The sequence below is a fragment of the Moschus berezovskii genome, chromosome 20 (genome assembly GCF_049115385.1).
Source record: "Moschus berezovskii isolate FMDL1 chromosome 20, NW_MosBer_1.0, whole genome shotgun sequence".
Classification (NCBI taxonomy): Eukaryota; Metazoa; Chordata; class Mammalia; order Artiodactyla; family Moschidae; genus Moschus; species Moschus berezovskii.
In genome coordinates this window covers 24,695,171-24,708,742 of record NC_142479.1, presented here as the reverse complement: position 1 = coordinate 24,708,742, position 13,572 = coordinate 24,695,171, and the positions used below count along the sequence as shown (strand labels likewise).

At 37.6% G+C, this 13,572-nt stretch overlaps 1 protein-coding gene across 2 annotated transcripts in view; it reads right to left on the bottom strand.

The window, feature by feature from the left end:
* Positions 1-13,572, bottom strand: part of USP32 (ubiquitin specific peptidase 32) — a 204,690-nt gene that overhangs the window by 67,242 nt on the left and 123,876 nt on the right. For both annotated transcript variants that reach the window (XM_088828648.1, XM_055400253.2), the window contains exon 6: positions 24-155. In XM_088828648.1, the coding sequence (XP_088684774.1) occupies positions 24-155 (132 nt within the window). The remainder of the gene's footprint in view (positions 1-23; positions 156-13,572) is intronic.

Sequence of the window (13,572 nt, the reverse complement as noted above, 5' to 3'; positions counted from 1 at the left end):
CATAGAAGCAGAATGATTCTTACCTTCACTTAGAGATGGACGAATTGGTGGTGAAACCAATGGGCCAAATGTCTCTAAATCGAATCGTCCAGTTCGGGATTGAGCCTTCAGCAACCAATAGCGTTTCTCCAGATCAATGATGTCTGATTCCTCCACTGAGAGTCAAATCAAACAAGATCTTTAACCTCAGTCTTCTCTTCTAGGCAGTTAGTTAGCTCATCCTGATAACGCAACTTCTAAGGATATATTTTAATTTCTCAGTTATACTGCTAAAAACTACCTAAAACAAAACTCTGAAAAATAAACACATTAAACCTAAAATGAAATGAAAAGTCAGTCAAATAAACATAAAACGGGTTTTAAAATGGACTTATTTTTCCGGTAGGCTGTTTTAAGTCCAACATGTAAAATAGTAAAGAACTGAGATGCTTCATTCTGGTTTTCCACAACATTTTTATCTGTAGTCATTTGTGGTAATATTCAATCTCTATCCTGGATTTGATGATTTTATATATATATATATTTTTTTTTTCCTCTCCTGGCTGTACTGTAAACATCCTAACAGAAGGATCCCATGTCTGATTCATCCTGTTGATATGCTAACTACTTACACATTCAATACTTATTAAAGAAACGAAAAGGAACAGGATAAAAGATGTTAAAAGTAATGAAGTTCCCTTCGATGGTCACCTGAAACTATCACAACACATTGTTAATCGGCTAATTCCCATTATATAATAAAAAGTTAAAAGATATATATTAAAAAAAAACCCAAATTATGAAGTCAATAAGTGAGAAAGAAAGTAGATTAGAATTTATAATGTGATAGGTAATAGGAGCATCATGAAAACATGAACAGCTTTTTCTCCTCATTCATCAGAAAATGTATTTTCCTTTAAATAAAGAAATCACAGATAAGCTCTAACTATGGTTACATTCTATATGTGTTTTTTTTCCTTCCAAGGAACAAAGACTGAAAAAATTAATAGAAACTCAGTGACCTGTAAGGCAATATCAAAGTACAGCAAGGCGTCCCTGGTGGCTAAGTGGTAAGAGTCCACATGCCAATGCTGGAGACCGGGTTTGATCCCTGGTGCAGGAAGATCCCACATGTCGTGAGGCAACTAAGCACATGTGCCATGACTACTGATCCCGTTCTCCAGAGCCTGTGCTCTGCAACTACTGAATCCTGCTGACTCTAGAGCCTATGCTCCACAAGAGAAGCCACCACGAGAAGCCCATGCACTGCAACTAGAGAGTAGCCCTCAAAACTAGAGAAAAGCCTGCACAGCAGCAAAGATTCAGCACCGACAAAAATAAAATAAAATTTTTTTAAAAGCACAGCATATATATTATTGGGGTCCCAGAAAAGAGTGGGCAGAAAATGTTTAAAACAATTAACAGCTGAAAAATTTTCAAATTTGATAAAAACTATAATCCCATAAGCCAGAAGTTTAATGAAACCTGTGTAAGAAAAATTCAAAGAAAACCAAACCAAGGTAAGATGTAATCAAATTGCTGATAAAGAAAAAAATCTCTAAAGCAGCATGAGAGGGGAGAAAAAATACATTATAACCAGGGGAATTAAGCAATGATTTCTCTTCAGAAACAAGGCAGCCAGAAGACAATGGGGGTAGGGAGAAGGGAAGAGGATCAAAAAGGAGAAAAAAAACTAAAACCCTATTAATCTCAAATTCTATAACCTATGAAAACTCCTTCAAATATAAAGGTAAAGCATTTTTTTGACAAACAAAAGCTGAGAGAATTCATCAACAGTAGAACTATACCAAAAGGAATATAAAAAGATGTTCTTCAGATTAAGTTAAGGGATACCAGATGGAAACCACTATCTATACACAAAGGAATGATGAAAACAGGAAATACTCGGCTCCTAACGTCCATCTGATATCATTAATCATAAAAGACTGTGGGTGGGCATTTAGCTGCAGTTTTGGTTAGACGAAGTATACCTCTCTGAAGGTGAGCTCATATTTCTATTCCAGAGAGCCCAGAAACTACCAGTTTTTGAATTAGAGGTCTACAAACTCTAGCCTCATTGGCTGCATGCATGTTTGTATAAATAATGTTTTATTAGCACACAATAACATTTACATACACGGTTTATGGTTGCTAATATGTTACAATGGCAGAGTTGAATAACTGTAATGAAGAGCCATATGGCCCACAAGTCTGAAATATTTACTGACTTTTTAAGAATATGTTTGCCATCCCTGAATTGAAATTGCACAACCACAAGACTCCAACTCCATAAAAATGACAGCATCTGAGGACTACAGAGTCTTCAGACTGCAACCTTCAAGATTCTGAGACTTCAAAACTGTGAGCCCATGAAACTGCCTAGCCTCAGTCTCAGCAAAATTTCCACAGGACAGAACTACTGGCTGGAGATGATTATCTCCTGACAGTGTGAGGGTAACATGGGCAGAGATCTCAAGGAGGAAAGGGGTCCAATCATGGAGAAAAAACACTTTAGACAGTAGGAACAAGGATAGAGGCTTTGAGATGAAAGTGTGCCTCAAAAGCTCAAGGAAGAGAAAGAACAAGAGTGGCTAAAATGAAGTTAGTAAGCAGAGGGAATAATAATAATAGTAAGGAGAGAGCAGTAGGAGATAAAGTCAGCAAGAAAATGGTGGTCAGATTATACAGGCCACTGGAATGATTCTGATTTTAAGCGAAACTGTGAACGACTGGAGGGTCTGAAGCAGGGGAGTGCCATGATCCAACCAACAAACACCACTTTGACTGCTGAGTTAGGAATAGCCGGGTGGGCAGCTAAGAAGACAAGTGTGTTTAAATCAATCAGTTCAGTTCAGTTCAGTCGCTCAGTAGTGTCCAACTCTTTGCTACCCCATGAATCACAGCACGCCAGGCCTCCCTGTCCATCACCAACTCCCGGAGTTCACTCAAACTCATGTCCATCGAGTCGGTGATGCCATCCAGCCATCTCATTCTCTGTCATCCCCGTCTCCTCCCACCCCAATTCTTCCCAGCATCAGACACTTTTCCAGTAAGTCAACTCGACGCATGAGGTGGGCAAAGTATTGGAGTTTCAGCTTCAGCATCAGTCCCTCCAATGAACACTCAGGACTGATCTCCTTTAGAATGGACTGGTTGGATCTCCTTGCAGTCCAAGGGACTCTCAAGAGTCTTCTCCAGCACCACAGTTCAAAAGCATCAATTCTTCAGCAATCAGTTTTCTTCACAGTCCAACTCTCACATCCATACATGACCACAGGAAAAACCATAGCCTTGACTAGACGGACCTTGGTTGGCAAAGTAATGTCTCTGCTTTTTAATATGCTATCTAGGTTGGTCATAACTTTCCTTCCAAGGAGTAAGCGTCTTTTAATTTCATGGCTGCAATCAGCATCCATAGTCATTTTGGAGCCCTCAAAAATAAAGTCTGACACTGTTTCCACTGTTTCCCCACCTATTTCCCATGAAGTGATGGGACCAGATGCCATGATCTTTGTTTTCTGAATGTTGAGCTTCAAGCCAACCTTTTCACTCTCCTCTTTCACTTTCATCAAGAGGCTTTTTAGTTCCTCTGCACTTTCTGCAGTAAGGGTGGTGTCATCTGCATATCTGAGGTTATTGATATTTCTCCCGGCAATCTTGATTCCAGCTTGTGCTTCTTCCAGCCCAGCGTTCCGCATGATGTACTATAAGCAGGGTGACAATATACAACCTTGACGTAATCCTTTTCTTATTTGGAACCAGTCTGTTGTTCCATGTACAGTTCTAACTGTTGCTTCCTGACCTGCATACAGGTTTCTTAAGGGGCAGGTTGGGTGGTCTGGTATTCCCATCTCTTTCAGAATGTTCCACAGTTTATTGTGATCCACACAGTCAAAGGCTTTGGCATAGTCAATGAAGCAGAAATAGATGGTTTTCTGGAACTCTCTTTTTTTCTCCATGATCCAGCGGATGTTGGCAATTTGATTTCTGGTGCCTCTGCCTTTTCTAAAACCTGCTTGAACATTTGGAAGTTCACATTTCACATACTGCTGAAGCCTGGCTTGGAGAATTTTGAGCATGACTTTACTAGCGTGTGAGATGAGTGCAATTGTGCGGTAGTTTGAGCATTCTTTGGCATTGCCTTCCTTTGGGATTGGAACGAAGACTGACCTTTTCCAGTCCTGTGGCCACTGCTGAGTTTTCCAAATTTGCTGGCATACTGAGTGCAGCACTTTCACAGCATCATTTTTCAGGATTTGAAATAGCTCAATTGGAATTCCATCACCTCCACTAGCTTTGTTCGTAGTGATGCTCTCTAAGGCCCACTTGACTTCATATTCCAAGATGTCTGGCTCCAGGTGAGTGATCACGCCATCGTTGATTATCTTCGTCGTGAAGCTCTTTTTTGTACAGTTCTTCTGTGTATTCTTGCCACCTCTTCTTAATATCTTCTGCTTCTGTTAGGTCCATACCATTTCTGTCCTTTATCGATACATGAAGTTTAAACCAATACATGAAGTTAAAAAACAAAGACTACAATAGATTAATAAGTACAAGACATACAATTCATAAAAATGGGGAGAACTTTTCACTAAGAATAAAACGTCATTTGAGAAGAACAATTTAAACAGAATCATGCTACCTCTCTGCTTCAAAACTTTTTAACCCTCTTTCCCAAGATACTGCATGGCTATTTCCACAACTCTTTCAAATCTTTTCTCTTACGTCACATTCTGAGATCTTCCAAAGTCCATCCCATCCAATGACATTCCTCCACCCCTTTCCTTCTTTATTTACTTTGCTCTCTACGACGCATTTGTTTTGTTTATTGCTGTCTCCTCCAATGAGAACATATACTCCTTGTAGGCAGGTTTTTGGGCCTATTTTATTTTTTGCTATGTTCTAAAACTTAGACTAACACCTGGTACATTTTGAGCACTCCACAAATATTTTTTAATGGATAAATAGCTTACAAGTTACCTGGGAAGACAAGAACAATGTATTTTAAATTTCCAGTGACTTCGAAGCATTCATTCTTACACTATTTCTTAGCAGTTTTAATAAAAATTTCAGGGAAAAACTTGTCCTCACCAGCAAGATATCTAAAAGACAGTCAAATCAACATATGTATTGTACTGTATTTATATAAGTATCATAGTCATAAAAATTGGTTAATAAATGAAAACATATTCTACCAACTTTCATAAAATTTTAAGAAAAAAACTACTCCTTTGGCTTGACCTTCAAGGGGCTCCCAGGACAGAAGCTAATGTTTCTCTGTCTCTCCTTCCTATCCCCTAGTTTACTCTGACTAAGATCTAAAAGACAGTATTTACTGAAAGGACCTAGGAATGACTTTCTTTTGAAAACAAAAAATAAAAATCTTTTGCTGGGAGAACAAAATTTTGTACACATCATCTTATACATCAGTAAATGAAAGAAGTGAGATTTTCAGAAAGACACTGTTCTAATTTATTTTCAAGTAGAAAGAAAAGTTCATGGGAATAACTACATACCTGCCACAGCTGAAAACAAAAAAGGCTTTGAGACATGTAATTAGTCCCCACAATTTACAAAGACGAATGCTCTCCTGGAAAGTTCTTGCCTTGCCTATCCTAGAACATATACTCTTAAAACCTATGGAGGAGTCCAGGAGCAACGGTGAAGTTACCCTGTACTTGAAGTAAGGGCTTCCCTGGTGGCTCAGACAGTAAAGAATCTGCCTGCAAAGCGGGAGACCTAGGTTTGATCCCTGGCTCTGGAAGATCCTCTGGAGAAGGAAATGGCAATCTACTCCAGTATTCTTGCCTAGAAAATCCCATGGACAGAGGAAACTGTCAGGCTACAGTCCATGGGGTTGCAAAGAGTCGGACACTACTGAGTGACTAAGTCAGAAAGTAGTCACATTCTACTTCCCACTTCTTGAAGTAAAGGAAACTAATTACTTATTATTTACTAAAAGTAATAAGTAACTTGACATCTTTTTATTGGGGGGGTGTTAGTTCTAAAAGGTCTTGTAGGTCTTCATAGAACCGTTCAACTTCGGCTTCTTCAGCATTACTGGTTGGGGCATAGACTTGGATTACTGTAATATTGAATGGTTTGCCTTGGAAACGAACAGAAATCATTCTGTCGTTTTTAAGATTGCATCCAAGTACTGCATTTCGGACTCTTGTTGACCATGATGGCTACTCCATTTCTTCTAAGGGCTTCCTGCCCACAGTAGTAGATATAATGGTCATCTGAGATAAATTCACCCATTCCAGTATATTTTAGTTCAATGTTCACTCTTGTCATCTCCTGTTTGACCACTTCTAATTTGCCTAGATTCATGGACCTAACATTCCAGGTTCCTATGCAATATTGCTCTATCACCAGTCACATCCACAACTGGGTATTTGTTTTGCTTTGGCTCCATCCCTTCATTCTTTCTGGAGTTATTTCTCCACTGATCTCCAGTAGCATACTGGGCACCTACCGACCTGGGGAATTCCTCATTCAGTATCCTATCATTTTGCCTTTTCATACTGTTCATGGGGTTCTCAAGGCAAGTATACTGAAGTATACTGAAGTGGCTTCGGCAATATGTGAACCATGAACTTCCAGATGTTCAAGCAGGTTTTAGAAAAGGCAGAGGCACCAGAAATCAAATTGCCAACATCCGCTGGATCATGGAGAAAAAAAGAGAGTTCCAGAAAAACATCTATTTCTGCTTCATTGACTATGCCAAAGCCTTTGACTGTGTGGATCACAATAAACTGTGGAACATTCTGAAAGAGATGGGAATACCAGACCACCCGACCTGCCTCTTGAGAAACCTGTATGCAGGTCAGGAAACAACAGATAGAACTGTACATGAAACAACAGATTGGTTCCAAATAGGAAAAGGAGTACGTCAAGGTCGTATATTGTCACCCTGCTTATTTAACTTATATGCAGAGTACATCATGCGGAACGCTGGGCTGGAAGAAGCACAAGCTGGAATCAAGATTGCCGGGAGAAATATCAATAACCTCAGATATGCAGATGACACCACCCTTACTGCAGAAAGTGCAGAGGAACTAAAAAGCCTCTTGATGAAAGTGAAAGAGGAGAGTGAAAAGGTTGGCTTGAAGCTCAACATTCATAAAACAAAGATCATGGCATCTGGTCCCATCACTTCATGGGAAATAGGTGGGGAAACAGTGGAAACAGTGTCAGACTTTATTTTTGAGGGCTCCAAAATCACTATGGATGCTGATTGCAGCCATGAAATTAAAAGATGCTTACTCCTTGGAAGGAAAGTTATGACCAACCTAGATAGCATATTAAAAAGCAGAGACATTACTTTGCCAACCAAGGTCCGTCTAGTCAAGGCTATGGTTTTTCCTGTGGTCATTATGGATGTGAGAGTTGGACTGTGAAGAAAGCTGAGCACCGAAGAATTGACGCTTTTGAACTGTGGTGCTGGAGAAGACTCTTGAGAGTCCCTTGGACTGCAAGGAGATCCAACCAGTCCATTCTAAAGGAGATCAATCCTGAGTGTTCATTGGAAGGACTGATGCTGAAGCTGAAACTCCAATACTTTGGCCACCTCATGCGACGAGTTGACTCACTGGAAAAGATTCTGATGCTAGGAGGGATTGGGGGTGGGAGGAAACGGGGACAACAGAGAATGAGATGGCTGGATGGCATCACCGACTCGATGGACATGAGTTTGAGTGAACTCCGGGAGTTGGTGATGGACAGGGAGGCCTGGCGTGCTGTGATTCATGGGGTAGCAAAGAGTTGGACACGACTGAGCGACTGAACTGAACTGAACAAGTAACTAAGTGATAAGGATATAAGATAATGTATTTTATGAAGTTAAAAAATGAAAATACTAATAACACTAAATTGATTTAAAAATTTGTATTACTTGTTTTTATTAAACTAGTGATATATTTTGCTGCATGAAAAATATTTAAAATGTAGGTAATCAGAAAAAGGAAAAGGAAACATAGTTCTTTGGCTTCATTTAACTATAATCATAAATGTACCTGATTGTCACCTGGGTTGTTTGGGAAGATTACATCTAATAATTTCACTCTATCATCGATACCATTGATTTTTCACATTACACAAAATCCTAGTTCAGAGGGTTTTTATTTTTGCAATGCCTCGTGGCTTGCAGGATGCAGAATCTCAATTCCCCAACCAAGGACTGAACCCAGGCAGCAACAATGAAAGTGCCGAATCCTAACCACCAGGGAATCCCCCCTAGTTCACAGTTTTAAATAATCAATGGGATAAATTCATTTTTAAGATTTTACAGAAAAATCATCAAAAGTGAGTGAAAGTCACTCAGTTGTATTCGACTCTGCGACCCCATGGACTACATGGTCCATGGATTCTTCAGGCCAGAATACTGGAGTAGGTAGCCTTTCCCTTCTCCAGGGGATGACCCAGGAACTGAACAGAGGTCTCCTGCATTGCAGGCGGATTTTTTTTACCAACTGAGCTATAGGGAAGCCAAAAATCATAAAAAAAAAATGATACAAAAAAAGATACAATTTTCATACAAGGTACATATTTCAGGTATATACAAGATAACTATCATATATTTTTTTTTACTTAGCCAAATTACAAATATATTACATCCATACTACATTCATTACTACGTTGTAACCTGTTGATGAATTAACCTTTGCAAAGGTTCAATTACTTTGTAACTGGAATTGATTTTTTAAATATGAAACTTCTATGAGTTGTCAGCTGAACTGCTGAGAAGAAAAATAACTAACTTTACTTTCACTTAAAGAAGTTAGAGGTAATAATTGCAGTAGTTACTATATTTGCAATTCATAAATCAATACCAGAACTTCTACTTTATTTGCTAAACAGGAATGAATTTATCACCCACCTACAGGTATAATTTTTTCTGGCTCACAACAGTAGCATAACATATTCCAAACAGTCTAAATAGTTCTTGGCCTGCTCTTTGGGCCATCCTAAGCAAGTCCTACCTTACCGGAAGGCTCCAGCTGTAGAAAGTGCTTTTTAATGCCAGAATTGGGTTCTCATTAAAAACAAAAACAAGGCCCAGGAAAATACCAAGTATTTTCAAAGAGTAACACAGTTCTGCAACATTTCTGAGAAAGCAACCTGTTCTCAAAAGCAATGACCTTCTGCAATCTACTTAAGCCTTACATCATTACAATCAGATAAGAGGATAATGAAGAGGATATTGAAGAAGGGACATGGAGATTTACTAGGCAGTTGATGGCCGAAGAATCACTCAAGTACATTTTTCTAACACAGAGGAGGTCTTAACATTGCAAACTAAAATGTGGCAAGGTAATATAATAACATGTACATTTTAGTTGAGATAATAAATGCTAAAATAGAGACTATGTAAATTTGACTCAGATAAGAAAAGAAAAACAATGAAAAAGAGTTCAGTGGCCCTAAAATTAGCCCCAAATATTTATAAATTACCTCAGGATCTAGATTCTATTATTTGAAACACATATTTACAGAAAGAATTAGCACACATATTTCTTCCTAATAATATACCTGAACTCTATGAAAATATGATCATCATTAAGGAAAAAAATTCTCAATTTAAAACACAGTCCTTAAAAATCATAGTTCTTCTAATCACCTATTTCACTGCTGGTAAATGGGCAATCATTCAATGATCTTGCTGGATCCAATGAAATTAATTATTAAAGAGAAATTCAATATAATAATCATTTGAAGGTATCCCAAGGTGGGGGAAAAAGGAAATTGGAAAAGTGAGCCTGCAAGGCTGTCCAAAGTAAGTCTGAGGAAGATGGCTCACCGCAACCGCAACTATCACATGACTGTCTCCTTTTACCTGCAATCACAAACTACTCATAAAGATTAAACAAACAAAATGACTGCATGTCAATAAACTGTCTTCAAATCCTAAAGTGATAATAATATGTACTCTGGGTTCTAATATCCCAATTTCAGCACTTCTTAGCTATTTTGATCTTGAGAAAAGTTTCTTTAACTCTTTATAGCTGTGGTTTCCTCATTTCTGGAATGGAGATAAAATGAACTTCGGAGGTGGTACAGGCTTAAATAAGACTCTAGGAGCACAGTGCTTCCTAGAGTAAGTGCTAAATCTGCATGTGGTTAACTAGAACCTTCCAAAGCATTTTTTTGGGGGGAAAAGAAAAAAGAACATGAGCAATAGTCAAGATCATTAAATATTTGGCAAACATTCATAAAAACATTTTATATGTCTGACATTGTGCTACAAATTAGACATGACTGTGAACAAAATAATTGTATTTAGAGTCTAGTGGAAGAGAAAATGGGTCATATTAACCTAGTGTGGAAAGTACAACGAAGGAACAGAGACACAGTTTTCAGAGAGCACATTAGCAGACAGGCCCTGGAAATCTTGATATTAAAAGAGGTACACAAAGAACATCTAAGGGTTGACCAGGAAAAGGAAAAAAGAGTGTAGCAGAAGGATATTACAAACAAAGGCAAAAACACGTGTAACAATATTAGGTTGGTGCAAAGTAATTGCAGTTTTGCAATGTTGCACTTTGCCATTTGATACTGGAATATATTCTTAAATAAATGTGGCTATGTTATACATCATTTTAATGTGCATTTCTCACTTTACTTTTTTTTGCTAATGATTTATTACTTGATGTGTATTTTATATTTATTTTATACTAGGGAAATAATGTCAGACAAAAAGCAAATTTGAGTGATTTTCTTATTTACCTTCAAAATAGGTCATACAGCAGCAGAGATAACTTGCAACATCAACAATGCATTTCGTCCAGGACCTGCTAATGAACGTACAGTGCAGTGATGGTTCAAGAAGTTTTGCAAAGAAGTCAAGAGCCTTGAAGATGAGGAGTGTAGCGGCCAGCCATAAGAAGTTGACAACAACCATTTGAGAACAATCATAAAACCTGATCCTTTTACAACATGAGAAGTTGCTGAAGAACTCAACATTGACCACTCCATAGTCGTTTGGCATTTGAAGCAAATTGGAAAGATGAAAAAGCTCGATAAACATGTGCCGCATAAACTGACAGCAAATTTTAAAAATCATCATTCTGAAGTGTTATTTTCTTCTATTTTACCCAACAAAATAAACCATTTCTTGAGCGGATTGTGATGTGCGACATAAAGTGGATTTTATACGACAACCAGCGACGACCACCTCACTGGCTGGACTGAGAAGCTCCAAAGCACTTCCCAAAGCCAAACTTGAATGAAAAAAAAGTCATGGTCACTGTTTGGTGGTCTGCTGCTTGTCTGACCCACTACAGCTTTCCGAATTCCAGCGAAACATTACATCTGAGAAGTATGCTCAGCAAATTGATGAGAAAACGGCAATGACTACAGCTGGTACTGGTCAACAGAATGGGCCCAATTCTCCACGACAAGGACTGATAACACATCATACAACCAATGCTTCAAAAGTTGAATGAACTGGGCTATGAAGTTGTGCCTCATCTGCCATATTCACATGACCTCTTGCCAACTATCACTTCTTCAAGCATCTCAACAGCTTTTTGCAGGTAAAATGCTTCCTCAACCAGCAGGAGGCAGAAGACATTTTCCAAGACTTCCTAGAATCCCAAAGCACAGATTTTCACGCTACAGGAATAAACAAACTTAGTTCTTATTGGCAAAAATGTTGACTGTAATGGGTCCTATTTTGATTAATAAAGATGTGTTTGAACCTGGTTATAACGATTTAAAATTCATGGTCTGAAACCACAGTTACATTTGCACCAACCTAATAATAGGACAGACAAGCAAAAACAAAGAATAACCGTTGTATTCTCCTATAATTCAAAAAAAGGGAAAAGGAGAACCTATAAGAAGGATTTATGCTATGGACCCACGAAAAAAGACAAAAAACAAGAAAGAACTTTACTTTCCAGTGAGTGACACCTCCCTGCTGCTGCTGCTGCTAAGTCACTTCAGTCGTGTCCGACTCTGTGTGACCCCATAGACGGCAACCCACCAGGCTCCCCCGTCCCTGGGATTCTCCAGGCAAGAACACTGGAGTGGGTTGCCATTTCCTTCTCCAGACACCTCCCTACCCCCTGCCAAAAAAAAAGGAATGTTAAAAATGGCAATTCAACCTAGAATTAGTAGACAGTTCAGTTAGAATATAGACATTCCAAAGGTTAGCATCTAAAGGATGAGACTTTGAACTCAAGTAGAATTTCCAAACTGTGTTTAGATAGGACTATGCATGTACAATAGTAGGGGATTCAAAACACTAACTCTGTAAAAAGTTGATTAAAACAAATTACATTTTGAGTTTATAGTCTGTCTCCAAAGTTCAACACTATGTGATGCTAAATAATGATGAACAAAATGGGTGAGGAAAGGATACTACAAGGAAAAAACCAAATGAATAGTTAGTCTTAGAAAGTAGAACCTTCTTTCAGATATCAATAATGACAACAAGAATAAAATCTGTACCAAACTATTTCAAATATTTAAACTATATAGAAAATGTTTATGTTATCTATACATGTTCTCCAATTCGGAATATCATCAAAATATGTAAAAATTAACTTTTCAATAAAACACTGTATATATATTAACATTTTACAAAAAAGATCTTTTTAGGAAATCTAATCTCAGGTATTTAAGTAGCAAATTATAAAATAAAAACATGTCATAAAAATCTGTTTTTGATAAAAATCTGTTTAACAATTTGACCTTTTGGCTGAAGTTCTAATCCATGAAACTCCCTGGAAGTCCAATAGTTAGGGCTCAGTGCTTTCACTGAGTCCCTGGTTGGGGAACTGAAATCCTGTACTGTGGGTGGCATGGCCCCAAATCCAAAAAGTTCTGATTCAATTTCTTAAATTTAAATAAAAGGTAAAGTAACAATAGTTTGGAATCTTAAGTTCTAAAAACTACTTGCCATGACAAAATCTAAAATCTTATATAAATCAAATCAGGTAATTATTCTAAACTCTGTACTGAACATACAGTGTTCAGTGTATAATAATATAAACAGTGACACAGTTTCAACTGTGATATACATAAGAGAAAAAATTTGATTTAAAATGGCAGTATGTTCAACTTACTGGACTTCAAGTTTTACTTTATATAATCGTATGTGAAAAAGTAAATGCACCTGTACTCTAACATAAATGTTATTTACAAGTGAAAACTTATAACTCCTTTTTGTTTCCTAAATACCTTGGCTTATTACACAAACTTAAATGGAGTCACTGATGCTTTAAAATAAATGTCTACTTATAAATGATAAGTTAATAACATTCTCTATTTTTATCCCAATTTTCCACATTCCTAATATAGTATTTGAAAAGTTTAATGAACCAAATATTTTTGAGTGGAAAACCCTGCAAAGAAGTCCACAGTGAACTGCTTAGCCAGAAGCTTAGAATTTATAACTAATACAATAAATCACGGTCATCAGAATATAAACCTGCCTATGTCAGAATTTCTATATGAAATTTAGCAGTAATTCTGATTTTATGATAATGCTTTCATAGGAAAGTCCACTAAGAAAGCAGCTACTTGCTGAAGCCAGGAGCAATTGAGTTGTCTGTTACATCTTTATTTTTATAAATTGTAAAGTAA